The sequence below is a fragment of the Barbus barbus genome (assembly GCF_936440315.1).
Source record: "Barbus barbus genome assembly, chromosome: 28".
NCBI lineage: Eukaryota > Metazoa > Chordata > Actinopteri > Cypriniformes > Cyprinidae > Barbus > Barbus barbus.
This window is the reverse complement of record NC_136756.1, coordinates 19434817-19448804: the sequence shown is the minus strand read 5'-3', so window position 1 is coordinate 19448804 and position 13988 is coordinate 19434817. Positions and strand designations below refer to the sequence as shown.

General features: G+C 35.4%; 1 protein-coding gene across 1 annotated transcript in view; it reads right to left on the bottom strand.

Moving 5' to 3' along the window:
• The window catches only part of nphp4 (nephronophthisis 4), a 156026-nt gene that overhangs the window by 52723 nt on the left and 89315 nt on the right, over positions 1 to 13988 (bottom strand). Inside the window, exons 9-11 of the mRNA XM_079383228.1 lie at positions 9868 to 10038; positions 7333 to 7462; positions 209 to 264 (exon numbers count right to left, since the gene is read on the bottom strand). Coding sequence (XP_079239354.1) covers positions 209 to 264; positions 7333 to 7462; positions 9868 to 10038 — 357 coding nt within the window. The remainder of the gene's footprint in view (positions 1 to 208; positions 265 to 7332; positions 7463 to 9867; positions 10039 to 13988) is intronic.

Genomic DNA, 13988 nt, shown 5'->3' with positions numbered 1-13988 from the left:
TAACTCACAGAAACTAGCGCCCGTGTGCTCGGGTCAGCAGAACCGCTCTGGTTCTGTCCAGCACAGATTCTCAGACACGCTACAACATCACAGTCGGGATACAGCAGAGTTTGTTCTAAAACCTCTGCCATTCTAGTGACACAGAAACATACTGCACCCTGGGAGAGCGCAGGAGAATTTTAGCGTGTGATGATTTCGAGTGACTTACCGCTGGGCCACGTGGAGACTGCAGCGCCGAAGCCGTTGGCTCCAATATGCGATCGTCTGAAATTCAAGTAAATAAAATAAAAATTAGAGCACTTTAAACACTCATTCCCTCCTCAATTGTTTATATTTGCAAAAACTGAAGTATCTCCTTCACAACAGGTTTCTAATTGTGTTAAATAACGTCACAGGTTGAGTTGAGCTGCTAAATAACACCAATGATAATAGCTAAGGATTATTAAATGTTTCATGGCTCAAAATCAAAACAAAACCATGCACACGACACAATTTTTTTCTCTTTTTCATCACGTGCTTGGACTTACAATGGCTATGCATTGTCCATATTTGTTCACAGTGGATTACTATTCCAGTTTACACAGCATTACGTCAGCGAAATGTGGACTCTGAGGATTGCTAAGGCTCAGGGTGGCATTTGTGACAGGGCCTTACTCATTTGCATTCATGGTGTAAAGACTGAATGACCCACCGAACGAATCACATTTGTCACGTAAGCCTGGCAGCGGTAGAAAGGGCTTGGGCTGCTTGAGAGATGAGGTTAGAGTCACAGCGAACAGAACATCATTCCCTCGGTCAAATAATGAGGTCAGCTCTATACGCCACTACGAATGACCTAACACAGAGACCTGGTTTATACCCAGAACTAACATCAGCCTTTAAAAGGGATTGAAAGAATTGTGCAATCTGATCATTTGTCACCAGAGCCAGGTAGTAACTGATTACATGTAATCAAATTCCAAAAATGAAGTACTTGTAATTAGATAAGTAACATTTTAAAATACTCATAATGAGGCTACAGTTACTTTTTATGGATTACATGATTATTTACACAATAGCAATACATTATTCATGATTTATTGATTCTCCCTAATTCCTCTTTTTCATCTTTTAAATGTTTCTTTCTAAAATAGCCTGCTGCTTATATATACTCAGAAAGTCTTCCAGTTTTGTGGACATTCACACAAAGACCTGAGTCAATACTCAGGTGGCGACATAGCAAAAATGATTTCAGGTTTAAGAAGTGTTTAATATTGCATCAACTGCTGATGAACATATTCATTTTTATTTGAATGATCACAGGTTATCGGTGTCTTTAGAAGACTTTTGTTTTTCAAACACATTAAAATGCACAAATTCATGCATTCACAAACTTTTTTCTCATCTGATCTTCTTTCACCTGATATATTTACTTGAAGTAGCCCTGAGATTTTCAAATAAATATTTTAATAATTAAATATCAAATTTGCATGTTCACAGTTCTCTGACATTGGTTATGGTCACATGACAAATTAAATATTTTTTTTTTTTAGTAAGTGTTTTATGTTGACTGATTTCATAAGGGCTTATTTTAGTTAACATTTTTATGGTTTAAACTCATTAAACTCATAAGAAACTCACCCCTGCAGTTCCTTAATAAACACCAGTTTGGGAAATCTTGATGTAATATATTGTTTAATGCACTTCATGTTGTCAATAACAATGAATGTAATACATTTTCTTAATCTTTGTATTTTTAATATCACTATGGTACAAGATTATCAATCAATGTGATAAACGAGATAGGTCAAAAGTAATCTATCTTACCTAAAATGTGAAAAGTAATGGACTACATTATAAGTACAATTTTTGTCATGTAATTATCAATCAGTAACGGATTACAACTTGTAAATAATCTACCCTGCTCCGTGTGTCACATACAACTTAATCTGTCTGTGATCAAATCACCTGAGACTGATGCTAACAGTGGGTGTAAACAGGGCCAAAGTATCAGGAAACTGAATGACAGATTCTCATTTGTGTTCCTTTATCTGATCTAAACCTCTTCAAACACAATTACCAGATGCTTGGATGAACAGGCCATAAGCTGCCTTATGTTAAACCAGACACTTTTTATGACTCTCTCTTATTTTCGGTAACTGATTTTTATAAGATAAGCGCCTGACAAGTGTGAAATCCTGTGAGAGTCTGAAATTGGGCGCTTGGGATTTGACACCAACAGAAGTGATGTAACTCTAACAGAATGTGCTAAACTATATCTATGCTTATGGGACATGGGCAAACAAATAAGTGTACATTCATCAATTCTCCTTTAAAATTAAGAGTGAAGCCAAAACCAAAAAAGCCCATATCTGCTTTAATATAGGAGCTACAAGGAGTAGCTTTCTAATGTTCTGGCTTTTAATCGAATGACAGACCCTTGATGTGTCCATCCATTAAATGTAAAATCCCTGGTTAATGGGCCTGAGGGGGTTTGTGCTTCAGGCTATTGTGACTTCCCAAAACCCTGACTGAGTAAATGTTCTGGATGGATTTTTATTTAAGGAGAACATCCTCTCAGCCACCCTGGTGTGCTTTGTCAGCTGGATTTTCACCTTTCTGTCTGGAACAACAGATATCAAACCTGCCTGGTGAGTTTTTTTGAGTTTGTGAAGGGAACATTAATGATTAACCTGTCTGATAATCAGAGGGACGTGACAAGAGACTCTAATTAACATGCTTGACCCAGAGGATGCAGTTTTTAAATGCAAAAAAAAAAAAACAGATTAAAAAGCTGCTGCTTTGAAATTAAAAGAAAGAAACATGCAGATAGCAATGTAGGTGCAAAATAGCACACATCAACTTTCATGATACTTTTAAATGTGCTTTTTGTGCAATTTTTAAAGCTCATTTACAAGTCATACAATGACATGTTCATGAGTAAAACTCTCCCTCACAAACTTTCTGTAAGCTCAGTATTTTAATATTACTGAAAGCATCATAACATGTAACATGAAAAAATTACACATTTCATCTTTAAATTGTAACAGTATCAAAAAATTACAATACATCCACAATGGGCCACCTGTGCTACCCTTTAAAGGTTTGGGGTCGGTAAAATTTTTGCGTTTTTGAAGAAGTCTCTTATGCTCACCAAGGCAACATTTATTTGAATAAAAAAATTAAATAAAACTTATAATTTATAATAACTTTTTCCTACATATTTTAAAATTTAATTGATTCTAGTGATGACAAAGTTGAATTTTCACAAGCCATTACTGCAGTCTTCAGTGTGACGTGATCCTTCAGAAATCATTCTCATATGCTGATTATGTGCAGAAGAAACATTTTTTATCAATTTTGAAAATGGTTCGGCTGATGAATATTTGGGTTGAAACTAGTGCTGTCAAATGATTAATCGCGGTGAATCATATCCAAAATAAAAGTTTTTGTTTACATAATATATGTAAGTGTACTTAGTTTATTTATTATATATATATATATATATATAAAATATATATATATATATATATATATATAAAAATACACACACATACAGTATAAATTTTGAAAAAATTTACACATATACATTTATTTATATTCTTATATTTTATATTATATATAAATAAATTTAATACATAAACATAACATATTTTTCTTAAATATATACATGCATGTGTTTGTAATTATATATACATAATAAATATACACAGTACACACTCATATATTATGTAAAGAAAAACTTTTATTTTGGATCCGATTAATCGTTTGACAGCACTAGTGGAAACTGTGACAATTTTTTTCCAGGATATTTTCACAAAATTTAAAAGAACATAATCTTTTGTAGCTTTATAAATGTCATTTTTGATCAATTTATTAAAGCACCCTTGCTGAAAAATATTTATAAAAATCTAGTAAGGTATCAATCCTAGAATGGATACTTAAGTTATAAAATGGTTAAAAATTCTGAAATGAAATGAGACACTAAAATAACATCCTCTCTACATGATTGCACATCAGGTATGGTTGCTGGCACTGTCAAAGAGGACATCCAGAGATGTGTCTGCATGAGTGGCAGTGTTTCCTTGCTGAGTGAAGGTGACCACACTGTTGGGTGATAACATGTCTCACAGTAATGCCTCAGTCTGATGCTCAATCTGTTTCTGCTACATGTGTGAACTCGTCACCTCATCCAGCACACTTTCTCTCTCTCTTTCTCACTCACTTTCTAACCGCCTTACACCCTCCCTCTCATTTACACTTCCTCTCCTTTCTTCGCGCCCTCTTATTCCCTCATGTGTAACTTTCACTCACACCTTTTTAATCAAATTTTGGGAGGTTTTTGGAGAAACTCCAAAACGCAATATATTTCCCATTAATCCTGATATGAGAGAACAATGGAGAGAAGGACAAGTGATGACCAATTACCTTACATCTTGCTCTCTTTCTGACAGCTCACTACACTCAGAAATCAAAAATCCCATCAAACGCTACATTAAAAAACAACCTAAAAAAATATACACACACACATATATACAGCTTGATCGGCAGCATCAGTATTTAGTCTCAGAAACGAGATCTCCAGAGACAGAACCAATCAACTCTTGATTGACTTCCTGCATAATGCGGACGGACAGGCTGCCACGTCGGCGGTGATTCACACGGGCTAATCGAACTGCTGACATGTGCACTACGAAAAGCGCTCTCATAAATACGCATGATGTTCTCACAACTACACATTCATTATGAATCATGCATTGGTAAATACTGTGCACGATTGGCTAAAGGGCAAAATCACAGGCTATCTTTTTATGTTTGATCAGCATTAATCGGTAGTAGATAGAACAACCAACATCAAAGAGAGAAATGAACACATTCTGATCATCGCTGCCTACGTTTCACACTCTTCTCTTGAAATCCAGCTCTTTGACACTCAGAACGCATCAAAACAATGCACATTTCTGCTGTGAAGAGATGGGAGAAGTTTATAAGGTAGTTTGTGAAATATTAACAGATTTGTTTTTAAGCATTTAAAGTCAAACATGTTGATTTTATATTAAAATACCAAAGAAAACTATAACCCAGCTGAATAGTATCAAAATATTACATCCTGACCAACCAACCATGACTCAACCAATGGCACTAGCTGTAGGTTATCTATCAATATTAATGAAGAAATCTCAGAGAGATAAGTAGCGATAGAGAGATGGTAAAGTGTTTGAAGATTCATGCATGCTGGGAGTCCACGTCTTGGAAGAGAGAGAGAGAGAGAAATTATAGACTTGGCCGAGTACCTGGCCCTCAGGCCAGAAGCTTCATCCCTCTTTGCCCAAGAAGGTAGAGCTCAAGTGAGGAGGAGTTAAAAGAAACAAGAGTGAAAGAAGAAGACAGCAAGCATATGCTACTGTCTTCTTTCATGCTGCCCCTGACTATATGACTTGGCAAAACCTGAGACATTCAAATTGACCGGAGCACATTTCACCAGCACAGCACTACAGAAGTCGTGCTGGTGGGTCAGACCCCCAACCTCCAAACATCTCACCCACCAGGAGCTGATCGCTATCTGAAACTGTGAAATGCGAGATATGCAAAAACTCCCTTTTAATTGGAAAGTAGAGATTGTGACGGAAAAGTAATTAGTAGTCATTAATTCTGTAATTATTTCCCCCCAACATATTAAGGGTGACTCATTTGGGCATGACAATTCTTTCTCAAACCATTCTGGATCAGATCCACAATAATTCATAACAAAAAAGTCAAATTAATTATTAATAATTTTGGTTATGGGAAAACAGTAGATAATACTTGACAACTTTAACAGGCAAAGACAAAAAGACTGAATAAGATTTATTCAAATATGTTTAAATATATTTATATTATATATCTATTAGGGCCAGATTTACTAACAGCTTGCACCAGCGCAAACCATCTTTTGGCGTTAAAATAGTACTGTCAAGATTTACTAAAGTCGTGGAGTGAAGTTTGAGCGCTGAACAGGCGTGGACAGTTATTTTTGCTGTGCAATGCATTTGTAGGAGCTTCCCTTTCAGATGCAAAATTTATGGGAGAAGAGTTTTAAAATGAATCACGCAACACAATTTACTAACGTTTGCGCTCATCAAATTACTGGTCATTGCACAATTATTTACCGCCAAAAAAAAGCATGTCTTAAACTATGTTGCGCATGAAATGGCTGCATTTGTTGTTGCTAGGAATGCCAGAAGAACACATTATCTGAATCCAAACATATCCATATGCTAATTTGTGCTGCGCTTGGTAGATTGCATTGGTCACTATGGAAATAAGATGTTGCGTCTGGCTTCTTTAATTCGCTTGTTGTCAGTAAATCACCCACAGAAATTTTCACGCCTTTAGGCACTGTTTTGGAATTGCGCTTTCGTGCTAATAAGCCCTGTTTAGTAAATCTGGCTCGTAGTCAATTAAAAAGAACTGCTTTCTACTTTAATATATTTTAAAATGTAATTTATTTTGTGATGGCATTTTCAGTAGCCATTACTCACATGATCTTATTATTACCAATGTTGAAAATACATAGTTTTGTGGAAACCATGATACACATGATTTCTAACTTTATAAAAAAATACATTCACTGTCACTTTTCATTTAATTTAAGGCATCCTTGTTGAATGGAAGTAATACTTTCCAGCTGATGAAGAATCTAACGAACTTTTGGGAGATCCTCCTATCTTAATAAAGACAGAAAACAAACTGTTTTGTACATCATGAGATGCCCAGGTATGGTACTCCAAAGGACTGTTTGACAACAACTCAACCAACAATACTGAGTAACCCCGAACTTTAGATGCCTACTTACACTGCACACTGGAATTACAAATTTAAGAATCTGTTAAGATATCTGTCCTCACATAATATCAAATGAATAAACTAAAGGGAAGTACATTGTATTTCGCATTTAGGATGACATCGGAATAATAATTCTGTTAAGCAAAGTTTGTCTCCCAGGTGCTTAGTCTCTAAGCGCAATGTACAGATCCCTAGTCAGACTTTGATGACTCAATAAAGAATCCTGCTGAAGATACACCAGTCTCTTAGTCTTTGCTTCTGAGTTTCCTATGCAATAGTCAGTAAAAAGATTAAGCATTTTCTTGTAAAACACTTTAAAAAGCCTGTATTTCAATGACTAATGCAAGACAATTGGCTGGAAATGTAGCAGCACTGAAGACAGACCTTCTGCTGATAGTGGTGCTTCATTTCTGTGTCAACTCTTTTATTATTTCTCTGGATAGAGCATCACAGCCTTGCAAATCTGCACAAGGCAGAAATGAAAGGTCTCACATCCGAGAAGAAAAACAACAATAAACCCTGACTCACCTTGGGATGCTGAAAGTAACTTCTTAGGTGGCGATGTTTCCCGGTGGCTCACTTTCAATGCCGTGCTGCAAGAAGCTCCTTCCACACTAGATGAAAACTTGAACTTGATGACACATTTCCCCGAATTTGTCTGTGAGAAAATTGAAAAACTTTCTTTCAAGGGAGTGTTTTCATGAATGTTTACCAGATGTTGAGTACTTTGTGTTATTTCTCTCAACTGCTCAACCTAGTTTTTTTCTAGTTGTAACATTTTTTTTCCATCCCTAATTAAAGCCAAAGTGTGTCATTTGTCACTATTTAAATACTTTCTTCTGTACCAATTCTAAATAAGTCATTTGAAGATTGATTGTCTCAAAAGGTTTCACAACCTTGCTCCCTATTATAGCAAAACTGGCTCAGCTATTGGAGTGTGTTTGGGGACAGGACTGTATGGTTATATGACCAATAGCAGATGAACAGAAATCACACACTTGACCTTCAAATCACCCCTATGTTACTATATGACAAAAATGAAACCATTCAGCTCAACGTAATTGTCTTTACACTTCCACACAAACCCAAACAAGCAGGTGTTGTGACCTCTAGAGTGTGAAATCCTCACACATTCAATCTAAACTTATTCATCACCACTGATGAAGCATTTAGTGTAACTACAGCCTGGGAAAGTTGCCATGGTGAAAGAGCCACAGGAACTGCAGCCCACAATTTCCTAATCATGTTAATCAACTTTAATATGACATCAGTAGAATAGAGGAGAAGGATAACAGGCTAATGAAAGAGTAATGATGGTTCTAGCAAGTTAGTGGACAACTTGGACACTTTGTTGAGCTGTTCCGGTTAAACTGGCCTTCGACTAGGAAATGTTCAAGAACAAGGAGAGACTTTGTACAAAGAGGATGCCTGGGTTATTGTCAGCTAATGAAGAACATCATGTAATAATGTCATTCAGGACTGATTAGACCAAGGACATGAGTGCCGAAATAAGCCGCACATTAAAATCTAGTTGTTGGGGTCTAGTAGGTCCCAGTTGTACTGCAACTTTTTTGACATAAAGTGCCTTTTTCAAATTAGTATAATTACAAGGCAATGTACAATAACAACAGAGTTTTAAAATGCCCAGGTAACATCAGAAATAAATGACATCAGGTTTCAGAATGAACCAAAAGGATGTGCAAACCTTACAATGCACATGTTAAAGGAATTGTTCACCCAACATTTTGTCATCATTAACCCACCCTCATGTCGTTCCAAGCCTGTATATGTTTCTTTCCTATGTTGAACACAAAAGAAGATATTTTAAAGAATTCTGAAGAACCTAACAGTTGTTGGTCCCCATTGACTTCCATAGTAAGGAAAGAAATACTATGGAAGTCAATGGGGACCATCAACTACTTGATTACCAGCATTCTTCAAAATATATTTTTTATGTTCAACATAAGAGAGAAACTCATACAGGTTTGGAACGACATGAGGGTGAGTAAATGATGTCGGGTGAACTATCCCTTTCAGATGTCTGATTCATCATGCATTTATTATCATCTCGTATTGCATCATTTGGAATGAATAATCAGTTCTGGATTAATGCTATATTTGAAATGTAAAACACACAATAACTTTTCAAGTTGGTTTTCTTTTTCATAATAGCTAAATTTTTCCCAGTGCTGTTCCTCTATTAACAGCTTTTTTCTGAGAGTAAAATGCATCAAGAAATAACAACCAAATTGTACCTTTCTGCTCAATCACGCAGCGTTTTCTGCTTTGCACACTTTGTCACACATTTACAGTGTTTGGCATCTCATTCAGCCCATAACCAAAACAAAACAATCTGTATGATGCTGAAGACTTATGCAGATGCCAATGACTTCAACAGATCTACAATAAACAAATAAATTAATATATGCACTACTCTTCAAAAGTTTGGAGTCAGTAAGATTTAAAAAAAATAATTGTATTCAGCAACGATACATTGAATTGATCAAAAGAACGTTCATATTCATAATAATCACAAAACAGTCCTGTTTCAAATAAATACAGTTTTTTAACTTCTATGTAAGAATTCTGAAAAAAGTATCACAGATTCCACAAAAATATTAAGCAGTGCAACTGTTTCCAACACTGATCATAATAATTAAAAACGTTTCTTGACTTCTAAAAATACAGCTTTGCCAGTAAAGGAATGATTTACCTTTTAAAATATATTAAAATAAAAAATAGATATTTGTTAATATTTAAAAAATTACTACCGGCCGACTGACCCCAAACTTTATATACTAAAATAAATGTTTATTCTACAATCAATATGTAATATTTTGTCTTCCTTCTTAATCAGTGCCATTAATGCCACAATAGAGTCAGATTTCTTTTAGCTCTATGCTCTTAACGTATAATTACATAATTAGTCTGCCACCATTAATTTAATTGCAACCTTCTGATTAGAGGCATTGCGTAAGGACTCTAAAACAGCCTGGATGGGAGTGGCACATCGTGTGATATTACTATTATTCCAGTGTGTGTTTGTATGTGTTCAATCATTACCTGCTGTGTGCTTGCAGAGTAGACCATGACACCCCAAGGATTGGGGAGAGCACCGCCCTGCAAGTTGAGGCACACATTCTCTCCGGGGCCCCCAGGATCCGAAAACAGACTCCAAGCACACCAACGCACACATTGCATAAACGCTGCTCTGGGCACAGCTGTGGATGTCATCTAGCGAAATAGAGAGAGAAATAAACAGAGAAAGAGACATTTCGCTCTCAGTTTGTCTCCGAATAGCGTCATCTGATGTTTCAAGTCATCAGAACAGGCTGTCGCTCTTTGAATATGACTTACTTGGTTGAATGGATTTAAAGTTAAAGTCCTGATTGCTTGGCAGACACCAAGTTTTAGACATTCTTTTTTGGACTTTTTTTTTCACTATTCCCAACTCACCCAAAAGTGTCACTAATTAATCACCCTCATGTCATTCCAAACCTAAGACCTTCGTTCATCTTCGGAACACAATTAAGATTTTATTTTATGAAATCCAAGAAATTTCTGACCCTGCAAAGACAGCAACGTAACTACCATGTTCAAGGCCCAGAAAGGTAGTAAGGATATTGTTAAAATAGTCCATGTGACATCAGTGGATCAATCGTAACATCACGAAGCTACGAGAATACGATTTGTGCGCAAAGAAAACAAAAATATTGACTTTGTTCAACAATTTCTCCAAGAGTCATTATTTTTGCACACAAAAAGTATTCTCGTAGATTACTACCTTACTACATTTCTGGGCCTTGAATGTGTCAGTTGTGTTACTGTCTATGCAGGGTCAGAAAGCTATCAGATTTCATCAAAAATATCTTAATTTGTGTTCCGATCTTATGGGTTTGGAACGACATGAGGGTGAGTAATTAATGGCAAAATTTTAATTTTTGGGCGAACTATCCCTTTAAGTATAGAAGACAGGAAATGACCATTTAAACATTTAAATATATACAAAATTTTAAATAAAAAATGCATTTATAAATATTAAATACACATATTTCTAGAGTGATTTCTTATTTTAAATCTGAGCTGCCACAAACACTTTCCAGAATCTAACATCAGTAGCTATAATCACACAGATAAGAAATACATCAACCTTTTATCTCACAACATGTACACGTACACACATATACACAAACTAAACAGACAGAGTGAAATAAAATAAAGATGACTGATAAAAATATGAATGAGAGAGAAAACAGATTGAGAACTGAGCCTCCTCGCGGCTTAGCTATGATCCCTTGGGATCAGGCATTAAAGCCAATCAATAAATGAGCTGGTCAGGCTCAGCTCACCGTAATTAATCATGATAGAAAAAGAGCGAGGGAGAGAAGGAATTATTCAGCCCCCCTTTCTCTCACTTCCACCTCCCTCTGAGGTTTGATGTATCTGGCCAGTGATATATAGACTGTATGGTAAATACTCTCCAGTTCAGCAAAGAGCGTTAATACAAGAGCTTTATCTCTCTCACAGAGATGTATTTCACACTTCACAGGGTGAGAGAGAGAGACACTGTGAAAGGAGAGAGAGAGAGAGAGTGAGAGATTTACAATCACCTTTAGCGATAGGGACAACAGTCTCTCAGTCTCTCAGACCCACTATGGCACTATCAGCCTTAAGTACAAATGTCACAAATGAACTCAATTATGATCTTTCAAAAGAACCTGGTTCTCAGAGAAAGCACTGTCATTTCCTTTCACAACCACAGACAAGTGCACATCATCACAGTGCAGACAAAACTAAAATACAACAAAGAAAATACAATAATGTGAAATGTAATTGAAATGTATTTCATTTATATATAATACATATATATATATATATATATATGTATATATATTTTATTTTATTATTATTTTATTGTTTAAAGATAACAGTAGCAACATTTTAAATATTTCAATGTAATACTTTTAAATAAAATACATTTATGATACATTATAAAAAAATTATAGATAATATATCATTTCAATAAATTACATAATAATTTTAACAGCCATAATGTTATTATTAATATTAACAAGATCAATTATACTAGTAATGATAATAAAACTAATATTTAAAAATATAATGAATTATAACACATTTTTTTTTAAATGGGGTGCCAAAGTCTTTTTTTTTATTATTATAATGTAAACAAAGACAAACAAATAAATTGATAAATAAATAGATAGATAAAAAATAATGGAATTTCTAGATTACTAATCAAATAAACCTGATCAGGTAAATGCCTTTTAATAAATTGTCAGATGTTCTTGCGTCCACTGAAGCCCAAGATGCTCTTTGGCTCATTCTCAAATCATGCTGAAGAACATGATCATCAACAGCCTTGTGGAGTTGATGCAGCTCAAGTGCTGTCATTAAAGCAAAATGAACTCGTATGCACTCTTCCATTACTGACATCTGGAGAGGTACATAGCACATGCTGGGATATTAACTGCTAACTAGATTTCTAAATAAAGCACCGGCTCCAAGAAACACTTTCTTTCTAATAGCGTTCTATTCATAAAGGTGCAGACTCGGCATATAGCCCATTTTCCACAAAGGAGACATTTCCTACAAATCCTTACATAATCCTTAGAACAGTTCAGATATTTAAACTGAAGTTCCCCAGCTTTTGTTCAACCTAACATGGGCTGAAGATGGAAATACATCGCTGCTACATAATTTACCCTGAATCCTACTTGTCAGCTCCCAAGCTCCCCTCTCACTGGAGTCAACACAATTTCATTCTGGAGCATTTCCCACTCTGCAAGAGCTTTTCAGGAGATTGATGCGGAATCTCTCTCTGGAGATGACTCTGATTAGAATTATGTCTTTTATATAACATATTAATTGCTATCTTTCCTGCCTATTGACTGAGAAACAAGAAATGGCATGGATATACAGGGAACATAAAGGTTCAGAGAAGCCCAGATTAATTAAATATTTTATGTTGCATTGAAATGGAAGTAGCTACAGACTAGGATAGGCGATATACTGATAGACATGATTAACCGGTACAAAAATTAGTCATCCGAGACAAAAAGATTTTGGACTATCGTCTTTATCGTGGTTACACGCTCACATCACAATGCTGTACATGGTCACAAAAACTTACCGTTTGCACACATTTTTAAGCATTGCGGTTTAAAAACAATCAGCAGTGAAAGAGAACTCATTTCACTGTATATGCACGCTGTCTAAAAGATGCTTTCTGAGTGTCAGAGAGGAGCACGCACGTGAAGTAGTATTGAACGAGTTATCTTTGCCAGTATATAGGCCTTGCATGGTTACTTTTATGCGTCAAAATGCCCGTCTTTGCAAGTATCCTCATAAACACAGTAGGTCTTAAGTGAAAGAAAACAGCTGAGAAAGAAAAACTGGTGACAAGAATTAGAAAAAAATAAATAAAAAATCACTCATATCATGATATACGATTTTGGTCATAAGGAAAACATGCATTGCTTGTTGCACTCAAAAGTTGAGGCAGATGAACATGAGCTTTGCAAAGGCAAGGTTTAAGCAGACTAAATGATTTGCAAAGGTCCAGTTATGACATTTTGACTGTGCCCAAAAAAAAAAAACAGGCTTGGATTAATTGTTCAGAGTAAGATCTATAACATTCTTTTAGAATGAACTAAATTTTAATTTTATACTGCTTTTAAAACTGCAGAGTAAAAAAAAAAAGAGACAGAAATATGAATGTCGCCAGAATCCCTGTAAATGTTAGATTGAAATGTAGTTGTTAAAATGTCACTCTAAAACAGTGTAAAGCAAAACGTCAAGAGGTTTTCAAACTATTTGCATATTAACTTGAAACAAGCGAGATTGAATATCAAAAATGAATTACAATAAATCAAACCAAACCATGATCAGATACAAACTGAAGCTGTAGGCTTTAAAAGCACGATGATGAAATTCCCCGAACTCCAGTTGTAAAATGAATCGGAGGTATTGCGTGTGATTTCAACACTGCTCAGAACAAACCCTATGGACATAAGCCGTCATAAGCAACTCTTTAAAATGGCAGAAAACTTAAATTTGCCCAGACAGTAACAAAGCAATGACATGGCACCCAAGTCAGCAATGATCATAAAACACACACCATAACATCCTTTATCCTCAGCTTCCGCACAATAAATCAAAGCAGG